Genomic DNA, 18,474 nt, shown 5'->3' with positions numbered 1-18,474 from the left:
CCTGTTCTTATACTCAATTAACCTATGCTTATTTCCATTGTCTTGATGTTTGAGAGAAGGAGGCGGGAGAGGAGGAGGCAGATGAGATGAGATAAGGGAAGAGAGGAGGCGAGTGAGAGGGATGAGAGAAGGCAGGTGAGAGGGATGAGAGAAGGCAGGTGAGAGAAGGGAAGAGATAAGGCGGCTGAGAGAAGGGAAGAGATGAGCACTGAGAGGGAGCGCCTGATATATAGAGGGAGCTCGAGAACCTTCGAGAAAGAGGTTGACAGCCTAATCGTGGGAGCTGTATCAACCTTAGCTTAATTTGTCTCTCCTCTCGCGCCTCCCGCTGGTAATTGCTAATTCGTGAATAAAAGTCGTCGTGGGGGCCTATATTAGATGCATGGGTTGGAAAAGGAAATGTACACCTTACAAAGCTCCAAACAATGTGTAATAAAGCCCAAAAGAAACCATAGCAGAAGGCAGAAATTGCCAAAAATTATAGTACCTAGAAAATATCCTTTACGGTATTACAACAATGACAGTATCCTAGGCAAGATCACTACTTAGGAGCATCAGAAATCACCAAATATATGTGGGCATATACTGCAATGCCCAGAAATTGTCTGAGATGCTAGGTTTTACATCAACAGAGTAAGAACTGTCACATGATTGTAATATTTTACTAAATCACACAACTTTCCTTATTAACGGCACATCACTTAGAATAGATCTCAACTTTGAATAAGCTTGCACAAAGACCTTTCAATTATCTGCTTCAATGTGCACTCACAAGAAAAGGATGTTGGCAAACCCCACACTCAACAGTTTCTGTACCAAAGCTCGGCACTTGCACCTGTCAATAAAAATGAAAGCCATAAGTGGCTTGTCACCCAAATAATAGAAGGTCAAAACAGAATCCAAGCATCAATAACCATAGTGAGCTGTTTGAACTTTGTGGGCACAAATAAACAATAAAGAATGACAGTGTAGAGTAGGTTTCTATCTTCAAATTAAAAAGTCAGTATTTGACACGTGCTTTAAAAAGATGCCCAGATCAATCCAGAATAAGCAGCTAGGCTGATGTAGTCAATTTTTTAACAAACCTATGTAGCAATTCTGCAGTGAGATAACTGTCAGACAGGAAGATTTAAAGATGTGCATCATCATCTGTTCCCAAAACCATCCTAATACAAACATGTATTGATTTGGTTGAGAACATGACACAGCTTTTTCTTACTCAAGCAGCTTTACGTGATATAAAAGGCCGGTGTTGCATTCTCCGATGAAGATAATGGCAAATATTGCAGATTGTCTGGACATTCTGAAGGGAGGTGATGTTACCTCATAATGATGGAAGGAAGGAGAGACAATTGTCTAGCAGGAACCGAAAGAAAGGAGCAGGGGAAGGGGATTGACAGCATGAAGGAATTTGGGGTTTGGAGAGGAGATAATGGATAAAAGGGCGAATGGGTTAGAAATCCACAACCATATATGCATGTTTACCTGAAGGTGGACGGTGCACGTTGGACAGGCCACCTCCCGCATGCGTTTGCCAGACCCTTCAGAGCTTGATTGATTAGACCAAAGATGAGGTGGACCTTTTAGGGTAGAGCCACCCTCCCGTCCTGAACTACGACTGCCAGAAGAATCCACTCCACAAGATGGGCACCGTGTGCTGCTTCCATTAACGAGAGATATTGAGCCACAAGCACTGCAATTCAAAACCGTAGTTTGCCCAGATCTCTCTTTCCCACTGCTGCTGTTTGTACTTGTGATGGCTCTCCTCGAGGCATTGCGCTCCAACTCTTCCTATTCATGCATAGGACATATGCCATCCCACAAATTATTAATGGCACCTATAATAGGTGAAAATGAACATCTAACACCACACGCACATGCATCTATGCACACACACACCCATAACACATACGAAACATACGACAAATTATTGATGCAATGATAACAAGTGAAAATGAACATCAAACGTAATATGCATGCATAAACACACAAGCACATGCGCGTGCACACGCTCACGGCACACTAGTAACCAAAGAATCTATGAGGTGAGTTCCAACCCAACATGGGCTTGGCTTGCTCCCTGCTCATGCATTCATGGGAAAGTCTTCGGTTCGTTCACAATAGTTGTAGATGATACAGATGATACTTCACAAAAGCGGGAATGACCCAACTTTCACAGTATCTAGGCTTGAATGGATAAAGAAAGGGCTAGTACATCATGCCAAAGCAAATGAATGAAACCATGAATAAAGATACGACAAGGTCATCACATAGAAAGATGTGTCATGCTATGCTGTTTCATAAAAGAAAGAGCAACTATGCAAGTGCTTTCCTTTTAAAAATGCTTCTATAATCATTTACAGGTTCTGTGAAAAACCTGGAGCTTCTTTGCAAGATCCTCATGACTACGAGGAGCAGGCGGCTTGCTGCTGCTCTCCTTCGAATTGCTCAACCTTTGTGTCACTTCCGCCTAAGAAATTAAAGCCCATGATTAACCAGCATCCTTACAAGAATAGAAATAGCTACTTCAGCAAACTCACATCCTACCAGACAGCGGTCACAGACTCTCACAACTGGAGCATCCTCATCAGCAGTAAGGGTGATTCTTCCATGTGTACACTTGTCACAAAAGACATCCCCGCAATTCCTGCAATGGTGCTGTTGAGGTAAAATATCAAGGTGAGCAGGAGCTTCCAGAATTGAGCAAATAGAATTAAATCATGATCATGGTAAACAAACTGGATTCAAAAGTGGCACTTACTGCAAAGTCTTTACAAAGACAAAACACCTACTGATGCAAGACTCAATTTACTCAACCATAAAGTGCTGTCAATAATAACGTAAGTAATGAGGAACCTTCCTCAATTAACCATGCTCACTTACATAAGTACTCAGAGAGAGAATCTAATGTGAAAATATATACATACAGATGGAAAATGCTTACACAAACTCTTGAGAAGCCATTGTACACCCATAAGCGGACAAACTATGCACATGCATGCACACACAAACTGTGCATGTGCTATCCGAATAAAGAACAGAGATGGGGAGCAAGTCAAATGGGGGGCCCAATGATCTCGGGGTGAGTGAAGAAGGGGAAAGCAGATGGTCAAAGTCAGTGAGCAGTAAAATAGACAGGCCACATGCCTCTCATGTCCTGTAACACTACAAAAAAGATCTTCTGGTTGCAAATCCGTTGCTAGGAAGCTTGTGGGCAGTCATTTGTCAGGACAAGTGGAGTAGTAACTATATTAAGAGGCAAGGGATATATTGCCAGAAGCTTGTACAAGGTTCCAATTCTATGGTTTGGTATTACCGAAATAGACTTGGCTAGACAAAAGGATTTTGAGGGGTAGAGTAAGCTCAACATTTATTTTTATATGTCTATGTGAATAATTAAATCACACAAAGTGCAAGTAAGGAGGCCCATGACAAACCTTAATTTTCACATATCATACTCATGGTAAGGATTCTTTGTGGCAATCGCCGTTACATAATGGTACTAGAGTTTATAACAAATTACTAAATAAACAATAAGCCCTTGTGTAGAAGCCTACTTAATTCTGAAGAATCAAAACTTTCTTAAAAGTAAAATTTTCATTCTAATCCCCAAAGGTAGAGTGGATTAGTTAAAAGTAAAACTAAATAAGTAAAATGAGAGGCAAAATAAATTCTCTAAATAAGGCTTGCAAAGTTAGCTTAAAAACATTCAAAGATACAAGTATATTTCAAATATATGCCATATTAAATAGCAAAAGCAAGATTAATAAATTACAATAAAATGCTAAAATAGATCTAAGCTGGCAATAAGCCTTGTTGAACTTTTCTTATGACCCAAATAAAAAAACAAATCCATTGGCGGGTAAAAGAAAGTTAGTGAGCAGAAGTAATGCATGATTTTGTTTTTTTAAAACCCTAAACCCAACCTGATTAGATCTTGCCATGTGTATGGTTCTCCCGAAAAAAAGCTCTATAAGCTAGAGTACTCTAGATACCTCGGATACCTCAGCTTAACTGAGTTAAGACTCACTCTAGAAGATAAACAGCAAGACACTAAACAACCATTACACACATCTCTGTCCTAGTAAACAAAGTAGCCTAGAGTTGCAGAGTCAAAGACTGAATGGGTGGGTGTGGGTGTGGGTGTGTGTGTGTTGTGTGTATGTGTTTTAGTGGGTTGGACAGGGAGGGAGAGAGAGAGAGAGAGAGAGAGAGAGAGAGAGAGAGAGATGACTGTATTAATGTCCACTTGAGAACCTTCAGGATCTATGGGATTGGTAACCTCTATTAACTAATAGTGGTTCCTTCAGATTAAGAAATCTTTACAAAACTTTCTATGTTGTGAGTATTTGCTTAGCTAACAGGGTTTTTAGGGTTTAAGTGCTGCCGCCATTTTTTTCCCTGGTCTGCATAGGCTCAAAACTATAGGTCCACATACTGCTTCTATCTCCTGTGGGGCAGATTTTGCATTGGGATCCTAGAGCTTTCCCACCTGCCAATTTCCAGCTCTAGGTCATGTGAGCTGGTCCTTATTTTTCAAATTAAATGCCTTTTTAATTAAATGTTGCTATATCCTCCCCAAGATACCTTTTACATTTCACATCTGTCTATTGGATTAATTCTACAAACAGCATTTTTTGCCCCAGGTCTTGCAATAGTTTCTGTAGCATTTTCTACTTGACCAAATTTGTGCATATCCGTGTGCGTGTGTGAGAGAGAAAGAGAGAGAGACTGGCTGTCCCTTTTCATGGGACTGTTTTAAGTAATATAATGCCAAGTGGATTTATGTGTGTGTGTGTGTGTGTGTGTGTGTGTGTGTGAGAGAGAGTTGATTGTTGTGCATCTGTCCAGTTCAAATGTATGTGTATAGCCGGTCCATACCAGAAATGCTAAAGAATGTTCAATAGAATTTTGTTATACCTTTAAATGAAGGAACACTGTTATGTCAACAGACTTGAGACAGACAATGTTGGACCCAAAACCAGAAGCACAGACAAGTTGTTTACCCGTCTCAGAAATGCTCCAAATTCACATGCACATGCTGTGCACTTTGTCACTGCTTCATCTGGCACCTGCCACAAAAGCTTCCCATCAACATGGAATGGAGACATACTAGACATACAATGTTGATCTCACCCCTATCTTTTAGGGCCAAACAACTGTATGGCCACATAGCAAAACTATTTAATATACTTACCCAATGCTGCTTCTCCTCAGCAGGTAAATTCTGCCGATTCCTCAATGTGATCCAGTCTGAAAATGTGGCCTTCTTCTTTTCTGAATTCTGTTCTGCGCCCTTTCCGCTATCACTTGACGGCTTGTTAGAATCAACAGACCCATCTTTGCTCACCATTTCTGAGAGCTGTCAATACCAAAACATGATTAATACTACCCCATGTCGCCTTCTGTTGGTACAGTAAATATGCAGGCATGAAAATATTGAACGGAACCAACCTGCACACAAGCTGCTGTCAGTGTGTCGAGAATGGCATTGGTAGTGTAGCTGCCTGACTGCAACCTTATCCTTCTGGGCTCTATATCTACAGCGCTTTTGGCCCAGAATGTGAAAATTGACGGTTCACTGACCTGATGTAAAAGACAAAAAGTTAGAACCATACAGCCTCAGCATATCCGTGTGCTCAACCTTAACTAGTAAAGATCCTGCTGTACAAAGACATTTGAAAGGCAGAGCCTCTCAAGTTATGACCCCCGAATGCATGTAAAAGGGGGCACCAACGGCACTGCCAGAAGTGAGGACTCTGCAGCCAACAGCTTAGGGCAGTTCAACCAGGGAACGATAACCTACAATGCCACACAAGCAGCCCAGCAGCAGTTAAAGATAGCAGCAGCCACACAGCCAGTTGAGGCAGCAGGCCAGCCTTGAAAGAGGAGGGCAGTGGTGATGCCTTCCACCTTCATCCAACCCTCCTTGGGTCGGCAGTACAGATGGAGAATATTGTGAGCAGCCTTGCTCTTGGTACATCCTTCATGCAGAAGATATACCTAGATGAATCCAGGAACATTCCCAAAATCATCTCTAAAAACACACAATCTCGTGATAGTCACTCATAAGGTTGAAAATCATAAACTCCATCACGCATAGCAGGGACTAGCTACTATGACATCCCCACTGATGTCATCAGCGCCCAACAGTGCGTGTAGACCATAGTATAAAAATATGCTCTCACACATACAAATCCACACACCTGTAATCATGAACTATGGTGTCAAAAGTGGTGAATGGTTAGTGGAGAAAAAGGTCGGGTGTTGAACTGGTGAAAGTTTGATTGGTGAAGTTCTTCATGTAGGATGATAGGGACTTGGGTGCTCCCAAAACTTAGACTAGCACTGCAAAGGGAACCATGGTTAATGTTTGTGCACACCAAAAAAAAGCACTGGGCCGTTTTTCTATTGGCCTTTTACTATTGTACAATGCTAACAAGCCTATTTGAGCTGCTCACACAGGTCAAGCCCTTCACAATGTCAAATCTCAAGCAGATGTCAATCACTGTAGAGACGTCAGGGCTGTGCAGATGCTAAAAAACTTTCCTTAAATATAGCCAAAAGTGCTTACCTCCCATCTTGTGATAGTCTCCAAAGGGTAGATCCGCACTGTCTTGTTTGTGCTTGGTGCAATCATCCGCACTCCATCCAATCCAATCTACACAGCCATCTGGTCATTAATCTCTAGATATAAAAGGTAATGAAAAAAAGCCAAGCTACAATTCACACAAACAAGTCTCTGAGTCTTCATGCAAGCTTTTCTAACAATAAAAGCATCTCTCTCTCTCTCTCTCTCTCTCTCTGTGTATATGAAGGGGGGAAAATCTGGTCCAAAAAGAGTGCAAGTATGGAAAGAATAACATTACTGTTGGCAGCAAGCCTCATTTGGGGCAGTTATGCTCCTAAGCTTTGGAGGGGTTGGAAAAACTCAAAGCGTGGTTGGTTCACGTGAGAGTTCATTGTGATTGATTGATCCAACACGGAGGGACAATTGGTAATATTTGGTTGGTTGAATGATGTAGAGGCTTGGCTCTACCACGGCATGGCGGGTTCACAAGAGGCAGCTACCTATACATGTGGCGTATGGATCAGTATGATGACATTGGCTTCTATAAATACAATGGGCTGCCTCGAGAAACTTCTCTTTGTCGTGATGAGAGTCGGTTGACATCTCTCTGTAGATCAGCTACTCGTAAAGGTCATAGGGTCCCTAGTCGAGTCAATTACTGAGTCTTTTTATCACATGTATTCCTGCAACAAAGCCCGTAGGCTTGAGCAGGTAGAGTCTTCTTCATGTTATATAAAAACATCACGTCAATAAGAGTTAGTCTCTTTTGTTCTCTGTGTTAGAAGGATTAAGCTCAGCTAATGAATGTAATTTGCTAACAGTGGTATCAGAGCAATTCGGTTCAAAGGGCCTGTGACAATTCGGAGCAATAGTGAGGACTTGCGATTGCGTTGCATGAAAATTGCATGAGGGCCCACATAACTATCGTCAAGCAAATCGTGAGGGTTTGTGAAAGATTGAAGAGGAGTCATCCACATGTGAGGAGTACTTTTAAGGGTCTAGTCGTTGCAGAGATTTTGTCGGTAAGGGGCTTGACTGCTTCTCATGAGAGTTTGTTGTGAGGTTCTGCATAAGCTTGGTTCTTGTAATTCTTGGGAGAGCGTTTGGTGTTTTGGTCTTGAAGATACTATCAAGTCGTTTGAAGAGCACCATAGTAAGGATTTGTGCGTGCCTGTTAGTGGATGCAGTTATCGTCAAGAGTGTGTCCATTGCTGGTTGGATCCTTGCCCAACAACAAATTTCATAGAGGAAGCTCCGTCAGATTATGCAAGCATTGATTTGTTGGACAGGCGTGTCACACCTATTCAAAGGATCGAGAAAGTAACTTCACATGTTGTGTCTCCCTTAGTCCAGGATCAGCACCACAGAATTTATTGGAGGCTCATGCTTCTTATCGGCAATGCAACAGAGTGTGGATTTTTTTGATATAGCAACAACCATTCATGTACGTGAAGTTTTTCAGAAGCTCCAAACCATGGTGAAAGAACGTTTTCTTCCACCAATGGTGGAATTTGCATGATGAGGAGATTGCAGTGGCGGATGAGTATGTGGATGTGTCTACTTTCTGTGAGCAGCCAGTTTGGCCATTCTAGCTTGGTTCTTTGCGAATAGCAGCTAGATTGAGTTTTGGAGATGGTTTGATCTTGACGAACGTTTTGTTCTTGGTTCGCTGGCAGTTCATTTTAGAACCTTGCAGTGCATTTTTGGATTGTACTGGCTCTTTGTGGGTGTACAATCATTTTAGGGGTGATTCAGCTCTCTGTGGGTAATCACATTCTGATCCCACGAAGTTTCCTATTATTTTGTATTCATCTATGCCCCATTCGGCTTCTAGGGGGGAATGTTGGCAGCAAGCCTCATTGGGGGGCAGTTATGCTCCTAAGCTTTGGAGGGGTTGGAAAAACTCAAAGGGTGATTGGTTCACGTAAGAGTTCATTGTGATTGATTGATCCAACACGGAGGGACAATTGGTAATATTTGGTTGGTTGAATGATGTAGAGGCTTGGCTCTACCACTGCATGACGGTTCACAAGACCGAGGTGTTGGAGGTGGTGGCCTTCACCCTCGCATACACGGAGTGGTCCATGAAAAAATATGAAGAACTGGAGGAGGCCTGCGCTGTTGACACGTATACTAAAGGGGAGTTCCATCCCATAAGCAATATTTACCCTTGGAGGACCTTGAATATATTAGTCTCTTGAGTGCTCCACAGTCATCCCCTCTCGCGGCTTTTGGGAGGCTATGGAGCTTTTGGTGGGCGGCTATGGGGCGGGACTCGGGGACCACGCACCCGGTCCACCTCCCAGCTGCTACATGGCACGTCCTGCGCCAACAATTTTCCTCTCCAAGGGAGTTATTCTCTTGTGAATCACAGTATCACAATACATGCTTATAGCTTGTTATTTTCTGACTATTCCTAGGTAGACAGATCCAAGGAGTTCGTGGACCTTGACATTCAAATTGACACTTTCAATCAGCAACAAATTTTTTGAATATTAAAGCAGAGGAAAGACCTAAGCTTTGGGGTCTAATCAAGTCCCTCATGCGAAATGGTAGTTCCATTTCTAAACAAATCCATAGACAAGCCACTAGCCCACAAGTATAACTTCTTTGCTCCATTCTTTCTATATGTCTTGTCAAAGTATACCAGCCCAAATACTTCCCTTGAGAATGGATTAATGCATGCTTTCGCTAGGTCCGAAGTCTGAGCAGTTTAGTGGGCTCTCTTTGATTGGAGACTTCTAGAAATCGGGCAAGCTTGCTGATGACCGATGGCACCCATACTTCTTATGCGGACTTCCCATATGACAGTATATACCATTTGAAAGCTTTCATAGAATACAACTTAGATGGTATGAACTAACTTACATGAGGCACCGTACTCAGAAAAATATCATGCCGTCCCACCCTATTGACTCTACTGTGCTGTCTTGCATCTGCTTTTCCAGAGCCTCTTTGGGACACAATATGTTGACATGGGTGCTTCTAGATAGATAGCTTCTGAAGACTGGATTTTTCAGATGAGAGACCAACAAGCACTCAACAGTTCATAAGAACATGGATCAAGCATAGAAATCTTAGTCCAACACCCATACTTTCTGTCCAAACTTTGGTGCACCCTGCAATAGAGCTTTTGTTCTCTTTTACAGCGTCTACTTATTGTGAGCCTACTTTACATCTCTTGGCTTGTTTGCAGCTGGGTGTCCATGAAAAGATTTAGCTATGCCGCTCAACACAATCAACCAAACTAAGACGTGTCTCTTGAAGGTGGTGTCCTAGAAATTTGTGTTGAGAAAGTAAGGACAGTTTGGTCATATTTGGCCAATTGGCTCAAGAGTCAACATGCCCCGGTCATTGACTCATTGCACATGTCAAACAGAATGGTTTCTTTAAACTAGACCAAAGGTTTGCATGGGAAATAGCTCACCACACAAAACCCAAGGAGTGGGTAAGCTACCTCTCCCTATGCCTACAAGGACAAATCAAATATGTATGTTCCTAAGCTTGGCGGCTTATTGTCAGTTGGCAAATCGATGAGCCACACACGAAATCCTGTATGGTGTCTTGCTAAAGATAGACCCAGTTAAAAGTTCAGAATGATTCAAGGCATTAGAGGAGCACACAAGGTATGTGAAGCACATAATTTGGGAAAGCAGCTAGCTGGAAATCAATTCCTAGGACAAAAGATGCCCTAAATTAACTCATAGTGGCGTGTGCTCCCACACAAACCAAAATCTCTAGGACAAGCACATTACTTCCTAGCATTTATTAAGGACTTCTCAAGGCCAATGTCAGTGGCCTTTCTTAAGCACAAGCCAGAGATGTTTCCACACCAACAGAATTCCAAGTTATGCCAGAAAATAAAACAAGACTAATGTTGAAACATGGAAGTACAATCTCCATATCTCCTGAATTCACCTGAAAGCGGTGCGGACATGAACGTAAGTGCCAGATGGTGATGTATCCATGGAGCCATGTGTAAGAATTATCTCCCCTACCATCTAGCCATTCCAAACACATTCTCCAAAACCTGGTACCAAGGATATGGAAGACTGCATGTACCATATACCTAGATGAATCCAGGAACATTCCCAAACTCATCCTCTAAAAACACAACATAGTGCAGTTTCAATCTCACGAGAGTCACTCATAAGATTGAAAACCATAAACTCCATCACGCATAGCAGGGACTAGCTACTATGACATCCCCACTGACGTCATCAGCCCCCAACAGTGGGTGTAGACCATAGTATAAAAGTATGCTCTCACACATACAAATCCACACACCCACACATACTTGAGCATCCATTTATACAAAGTCTTCGTACTGAGTTTCTGTCGGCACTCCGGAGGTGAAGGGAAAACTCAGCCATGACGAAGGCTAACACTAAAGGGCTGCATGTACCATAACTGTAGCACGTGGGATATTTGTGGCTCATAGTCGCAATGTGTCACCAAATGATATTCCATGGTGCCGCTGATCAAACCCACATGTGATCAAATACCTAGATAAAAACATGAAAGTGGGATATGCCGCTTCTTAAAAGCCACAGATGCTTCAATAGCATGTCAGGAACATAGAAATAGAATCTGCAGTCACCCCCATCAGCAGGAATTCGAAGTCATGCATCGATACCAAAGATATGAAAGAGCAATGAATGGTGCACTAGTCACTATATCTGTCCAGTGTCTAGTGTGCCACCCACCTATGTGGGATATTTGTGGCTCCATTTCCTCAATTCATTTAGAGGAATACGGATCACCATTCTTCAAAGAGGGATGTTGAATAAAGGCGCTTGCGGAGGTCCCCACACAGTAAATATTAGTCCTATGAGTTAGGCAGCTCAAAGGAAAAAGAGAGTTATGCTGAAGGTGTCAAGACTATATCCAAAGAGAACCTTCCTAATACATCTGGCAGAGGCCATAGCCTACATATCTTATACAAGCAGAACAAAATAATTCAGCAAAATGTCAGTAAGCAAATTACCAAACCTCAAAAGCACAAAACACAGAAAACAAAAAGAGGCTTAAACGGTCTATAGATAAGCTTACAGCAAACCTGAAGAAAGCTCCATAGATCAAGATAAACAAATACAACAAAGAAATCCCTATAGATTTAATTTTGATGTATAGGGAAGTAGGTTCTATCTCAAAAAAGCTAACATAAAGAAATCTATATAGATTTAATTTTGAGGTATAGAGAATTATTTTATCTCAAATGTAGATCCTAGCAAACGCTTTGCACACAACTGTGACTCGTGTATAGAAAGGGACGGGGGTGTTAAAAAACCTACTTGACATAAGACATATATGAAGATAAAATGGTAGAGAAAATTTACTTGACATAAGACATCCAGAGGCCCACTTGTTGAGCTGGAATCTGCAAGCAGCTTCACACGATACTTTTGCACTCCACTGCCTCTATCCTCCATCTCGACCTTTGGGACTGCCTTTGGGAGCTTAGAGCTTCCCATGTCTGCAAAAGAACTAAAATTCCCATTTGAAGACGAGTTGAAACTGTCAAGGGCTCCCCAACTGCCGCTCCCAGTACCTCTAGCACCATAAGGCTCTGTACGTCCCCCATCATATGCAAAGACTTCTCCAAGCCCACCATCCTCGAAATCATAATTGCCTTTATCATGTCCTCGGTCATGAACACCTGGCTTTTCATGATAAGTTTGATCAAAACTTGGTGGTTGACCATATCCAGGCCTTTCATAACCCCTGCCCTGAGCATATAGGCCACCTCCCTGGTCATAAACACCCGTTTTGCCAATGTTATGGTCATACGACTGCATGCCCTGTTGATTTGTTCCATAAGCTCCAGAGTAACCTGCTTGTGAAGGACCTGAACCGTATACAACGCTTGAATAAGAGGGTCCTGCTGGTGTAAAATTAGAAGGCTGAGAAGAAGTAGATGCCTGAAGCATTCCAGCATTGGGACCTGGGGTTGTCTGCACAAGAAACGATTGGTCGTAGGAAGGAACGGTTGGTGCATAAGAATTTTGGGCCGGGGTGTAAGTTGCTGGAGTGGCAATGTTTAATGCTGCAAGGGAATCGGCCAATGAGGCTTGTGGGGAGCTGTAAGGAGGAGCCTGAGGCGCATAGGACGGAGCAGCGTCGGTTTGATAAGAGGAATCCTGTAGCGCATATGACAAAGTGGCGGGGGGTTGATAAGCGGGACCCTGCGGCACATAGGACGGAGCAGGGGTGTGATATGAAGGATCGGCGGGAGGAGTGCTATAGTAGGTGGGTGGGGGAGTGTAAGGAGGTGCGGATCCATAAGAAGGATGAATGCTGGGATTGTTGTTGTACGAGTGTCCAAGATCAGGAATTGAAGGTGCTGCGGAAGAGTAAAGGCCACCTACATCAGGGACTGAAGGTGCGGCGGAAGCGTAGGGGCTCCCTGCATAATGCCCAGCTTGCTGCATCGCTTCTCTAATATAAATCTGTGCAAGCACCCGCAACTAATCACTTTCCTGTATAAATCCTTTGCCTGTATCCGAATCAACTCGATATCTCTCTGTAAGAGCTACCGGAAAAGAATGCGCTATTATCAAAACGCTAAGTGTATCCGATCGGATTCAAACGATCTGGCTCCGACTTCGACTCTTTGCCCCGCCTTTCAATTAAGTACAACTTCAGGTCCCGACTCTTGTATGCTAGGAGAAAACGCAAACAAATTACAAGCCCCAATCGATCCCCGTAAGGAAAAGCCGCTAATTCTACAATTCGACCAAAAACTCTTTCCTATCCGCGTCCACGGAGGTCCATTGAGGAGAGACCTGCCGTCCTACAAACTCGAACTCGGAAGAGCGATTCGCAAAAATCGGATCATCGCTAAAGAATCGGATCATCAAACAGGAATGCGACCAAAAGTTCACAAATTTCTGACGAAGAATTATGGGCGCAACCAAGGGAAACCCTAATTCGGAGATCAAAAGAATGAGGAAGGGCGGAGGATGAGGAAAAATGGAAGCGAATACCTGAGATGAGTGGTGCCAAAAGCAAAGATTGGATTCCTCCGAAGGTAGCGAGAAGTGCAAAAGCAATGCTGATGATGAGCAAGTTCCAAACCGAGCATCGAAAAAACGTTGCAGAGAAAGATGAAGATGAAGATGAGTGACTCAATTGCAAGCTTTTCTAGAGGGTATTACTTACGTGGCATTCATGACGTGGCTTTTTCCCCCCTTTTATTCCTGCCTTGGCATTTTCTCTAAAGCCCCAGCGTTTTTTTTTTTTCCTCCCCCCTCCCCCCCACACACACACACACTGAGCCACGATTGTGGCCACCCCCAGTCAGTGGGTGGGTGGCTGGGTGGTTGCCCCCCACCCAACCCGCCTCAGCTCCCACTGCTCTCCACCCCAATGCTTTCCCATCTGTGCACCAAAGATGCTCCCTGCGTGTGACAGTTGCACATGTCGTGCCTTCCTCTAGTGCTTGCTCTCATTATCCTCGACACGCTCTATCCCCCACACAGCACAAATGCCCAAACACCTTAGCTACTTCCAAACTGCCACAGCTACCGTTGCTCCACTTCTAAGCCCCAAAGTCAAGTGTGAGTGGAAAGCTTCCCGTGTGTGCACCAAAGCCATCAACCTGAAGATGCCCGACATCTCAAAGTTCTCATGTGAACGTGCCGTGCCTTCCACTCAAGTCGAGAACAATCGGCTTATCAATTGTTGTCATTATCCCCCACACACCTCACTTAGAAATGTTACGCCCCCAAAACGACATCAACGCAATGTGGGTCATCATCATAACGTTTCACTATCTCGTACTCCTTCAAGGCATAGGCCACACACTATTGGCCCCTCATGATTAGCCACGAGTGTGTGAGCGGGTGCATGCATGTGAACAAACAAAATGTGAGCCTCGACTCAAATTTTGTTGATTACATCAATTCTATGTTTGACCGACATTGTCTACCAAACACAAATTTTGCTTTTGCAAGGTATCACTCTTAAAACTTTTAATTTATGCAATCCACGCTCCATGCCATTCTTTCTAGCCTTTAGAATACCCACCCTCTTCCTTCCCTTACTCCTATGCATCTCAATGATTTGTGCTAGTTTTCGTGCCTCTTCAAAAATTTATTGATTCTTCTTATACAAATTAAGTTGGAGTTTTTTATCCACGTCCAGTGCACATGTCCAAAGGGCAATAATATTATTAGTTTTGGTTTTGTTGAGGTCTTGTGACTTCATGTCTTAGACTAGGCAATCACAAAAAGTTAAGCCAACCAAACCTGAAGTCTCAAACAATAATACTTGCTCAATAGGTTGCTTAAATTTTAGGCATTCTTCTCACCTATGAACATGTGACACCATTAGAATGTCTTTTGGAGACTACAACAAGCATCATGATTTCGAAGGAGGTTGGATTGCACCCATATTTCAAAGGAGTCTGAATTGTATTGTTGTTCTTCTCTTGAAAGTGCTATCCTCCAACCTATACAGCATGACTATAGTATATCTCAAAGAAATTTTAATAAAATTTGGACTCCACACAACAGGTTCACACTTTATTTCTTTAAAGCATATATTTTGACTTGTATCCATGGAACGAATTTCCTTGGCCATTGGTCCTTGTCTTGTTGTCTATAGGTTCATCATCCATTCTTATAAGTCTCTAATATTTTAGATTTTAAAATCTTCGAAGAAACCTTAAAGAGCGATCGACCATTGTATAACAAGAGCTATGGACCATCGTATAAGAAGAGCTATGGTAAGGCTTGTGGGGGTTTGTGTGCTTCATTGTGTGTCGCCAAAGTTTCTTGTATTTTCAAAAGGGAAGAATCAAGCGAGACATAAGTAGGAAAAGTACGGATTTGAGAATAAAGACGAAAATTATATTTTTTGCACATCCCAAGAGGGAGGATGAGGGGTTGAGAATCATTGATACTCAAGTAATCATAGGGAATAATGAGCAAATGTGTCCCTCAAATGTTGGAAATATCAAGAAAAATTTTAGTTTTCATTTGTTTGAGTGAAATCATAGCAAGGACGATAATAAAGTTTAGCAATTTATTGTAGTGAGGCAATTTTGTAAATAAGAGTGGTAAAATGCACAATCTAGAAAGTGAAGGTTAGAGAAAAGAGAAAGTGGGAGTGATTATGAGAAAAGATAAATAAAGAGAGGTAAAGGTCGAGTACACTTGGGAATGTAAGGAGATTTTGGAATGGATATATATTATGCTCTTTAATGTTTTATCATGTGTGCTTCTTAAATGTTTATGCATTGTGCTCTTCAATATGTGATTCTTCTAGTCTCCATCCCACTAGTATAAGAGATGATGGCCTAGCTCTCATCCTATTAATATTGTTTTTAATATACTCTATCATTTTGACACCCATCCCACCTTGCTCAATTTGATTCAACTATGCCTTATCATAGTTTGTTATTTTTTAGCATGTCTAGTTATGGCCCCTCCCCAACTGTAGCAGGGTGCAATAATGTGTAGGCTTTGATTTGATACTTTCCTCTTGTCAAGAGAGGCCCGATAAGTCCTTGAAGAAGCCTTAAAGACAAGGCTATAAATTCCTTGATTAACATCTTGCTTAGGGCCAAGGGTAGAACTGGTCAATGGCACCCTCAAATGGGAAGGTATGGTCATAGAAGGCCTTATAAAAATCTTTCACATGACACCCTCAAATGAGAAGGTATAGTGGTAGAAGACCTTTAAAAATATTTCAATTCTCTTAAATGAGCTTAACAGCCCATAACAAGCCAACAAACATAGGCATATTATTGTAGACAATTGATAGTGGCTAGAGACTATACAATTTGCATCTTTAAACTCATGTGATCCCGCATTGACCCATATTTTGTCTAGGTTTGAGCACAACCTCTATGCATTATTGGAGTGTTGTTATACGTCATTTTATTTTATATAATTAAAAGCATGGATTTGATATTGCTTCTTATATTTGCTGACTCTTTGTTGACCTCAAAATTTGAATCTTACCCTTGTTCGACCCTTTTTGCATCTCCCCAATGACTTTATGACGTTCTCGATCTTTTAATTGTATGCCTACCTTGACAAAGGATCAATTCCATGTCATGTTTTCTTCAAAGGATCAAATCATATTTGAAACTTCAAAGTAGAGTTTGCCCATGTTTGGAAATGATCTTAATAGTGGACTCTTTAAGAGTGGCACTAATGTGCTAGTATAATTCTAAAAAGGGGAGACTGGAGCTTCAACTCCTGAATAGTGGACTCTTTAAGAGTGGCACTGATGTGCTAGTATAATTCTAAAAAGGGAAGACTAGACCTTCAACTCCTGAAGATCAACCATATGAAATTGGGTTAAGGAGTAAAGAGAAATAGAGCACTATGCATGAGGAGGCCAAAGGTAGGCTATTTGACATCAACGTTGTTCTCTTTGGATAAGGTGTGATGAAGCAACTAGCAAGTGTGTCACTATAATTTATGGCATTAAGGTACCATTATTAAGCGACAAAGGATGATGAATCAATTGAATTTATGACAAGGTGCAATTATTAACATTCACAATGCAACATAACAAGAACTCAAAGATTGTTACTTGTATCAAGAGATTGCAATTCAAGTGGTAAATTAAAAAAGACAAGAAGTTTTGAGCTAAGTTAATAATTGTAAGTTTGTGCACGTCAAAGGTCCAATTTCTCATTAACTCAAATTTTCTAAGATTTATGAAGATTTTGTGGGTCAAAGCTTGAATTATGGACATGTACAAAACTTATTGAATATATTGATGATTTGTGATAAGTTTCTAACAACAGTTAAGCTCTCTCATGACGGCAATTTGGAAAATGATCATGCTTTGGACATTGAGCATGTGGGGAGCATGTATCTCAATCAAAACCTTGTTTTGACAAAAGTGGGCTTCATTTTTTGTTTGTTTAGAAGGTATTGAGTGGAGAGAGAGAGAGAGAAAGAGAGAGAGCGAGAGCAAGAGAGAGAGAGAGAGAGAGGAGTGCACACGATATAGCTACCTATACACTATGTTGTATTGAACATGAACATGAATATATACATGAGAACCCCTTGGGGTTAGGGTTAGGGTTAGGGTTCGCCCCTATGCCCTATCTAGATGGTGCAATTTACACCATCCTTAATACCCCCTCTTGGAAGAAGAAGGAAATATGCAATAAGTAATGTCCACCTGGATCAAAGACTAGTAGATCAGCATGAATGGCTGCGTGCTGAACACGTCAAGGCCAAACATGTCATAAGATGTCATGGATTGTGCAGCTGCTCTTTAGAAGAGGCATCCAGATATGAGGCTAGTCGATGTAGCTATGGAGAAAGAATCCGGTAGGTTGTGACAAACAAGGGTGTCACCAACCCAAAAGAACTGACAGCAATGGCCGAGGTATGCAGCCTACAATAGAATAATCTTTGTCATATGATGCGATGTTGAAGAAGACCGCATAGTTGATGTAGATAGAGTGATCCAGGGGCTGAAAATCTAGGACTATAGGTGCAATTTTGATACTCTTCTCTGCTAAAGAAGAGGCCCGTACAAATGACAAGGTATAAGAACATATCCAACTTATATGCTCAACTGTCATGAGCTGAAGGTGATCTGATGTGTGCATGGCTAAACATCCATCAGCATGGGATGTAGCATCTGTATAGGCTCAAGGTAGAACTAACAATATAAAGGCCTAGAAGCTTGAAAAAACATATGATGTCCTTGAGGCATATGGAGTGCCAAATGATGATGTCTTGCAATCTGTAGTCCTGGATCTAACCACTACTATGCATCAAGTATGGACTGTATACAACAGCCATAAGTGCATGATGAAACACTGAGTCTCCCCAGGTTGCGCTATGGCTAAACCTGATGATGTCCACTGTACTGGGCCAGGAGTACATTGATGCGTAAATGTCCTCATGATGAGGAATGATCTGCTG

At 42.0% G+C, this 18,474-nt stretch overlaps 1 protein-coding gene across 1 annotated transcript; it reads right to left on the bottom strand.

Moving 5' to 3' along the window:
- Positions 1-447: 447 nt before the first annotated feature.
- LOC147899300 (RING/FYVE/PHD zinc finger superfamily protein) lies at positions 448-13,672 on the bottom strand. Its single transcript, XM_087378006.1, has 10 exons — positions 13,558-13,672; positions 11,911-13,020; positions 6,575-6,661; positions 5,455-5,586; positions 5,198-5,362; positions 5,007-5,072; positions 2,548-2,658; positions 2,378-2,470; positions 1,486-1,791; positions 448-835 (listed from the first exon to the last, which is right to left on the bottom strand). The coding sequence occupies exons 2-10, from the start codon at positions 13,000-13,002 to the stop codon at positions 758-760; spliced, it is 2,130 nt and encodes a 709-aa protein (XP_087234132.1). The 5' UTR covers positions 13,003-13,020; positions 13,558-13,672; the 3' UTR covers positions 448-757.
- Positions 13,673-18,474: the final 4,802 nt, after the last annotated feature.

This window comes from Dipteris shenzhenensis, chromosome 8 (genome assembly GCF_047967505.1).
Source record: "Dipteris shenzhenensis isolate YYH24624 ecotype China chromosome 8, Dip_SZ_1.0, whole genome shotgun sequence".
Classification (NCBI taxonomy): domain Eukaryota; kingdom Viridiplantae; phylum Streptophyta; class Polypodiopsida; order Gleicheniales; family Dipteridaceae; genus Dipteris; species Dipteris shenzhenensis.
The sequence above is the reverse complement of the archived record's forward strand: the minus strand, read 5'-3'. Positions and strand labels throughout refer to the sequence as shown.

What these genes read in the sequence shown, in the direction of transcription:
- LOC147899300 (XM_087378006.1), bottom strand. Translation starts at nt 13,002, where the DNA reads ATGCAGCAAGCTGGGCATTATGCAGGGAGCCCCTACGCTTCCGCCGCA. An exon ending in AGACTATCACAAGATGGGAG is followed by an intron (nt 5,587 to 6,574) that starts GTAAGCACTTTT and finishes CTTTTACATCAG; the next exon opens with GTCAGTGAACCGTCAATTTT. An exon ending in TGACAGCAGCTTGTGTGCAG is followed by an intron (nt 5,363 to 5,454) that starts GTTGGTTCCGTT and finishes TGGTATTGACAG; the next exon opens with CTCTCAGAAATGGTGAGCAA.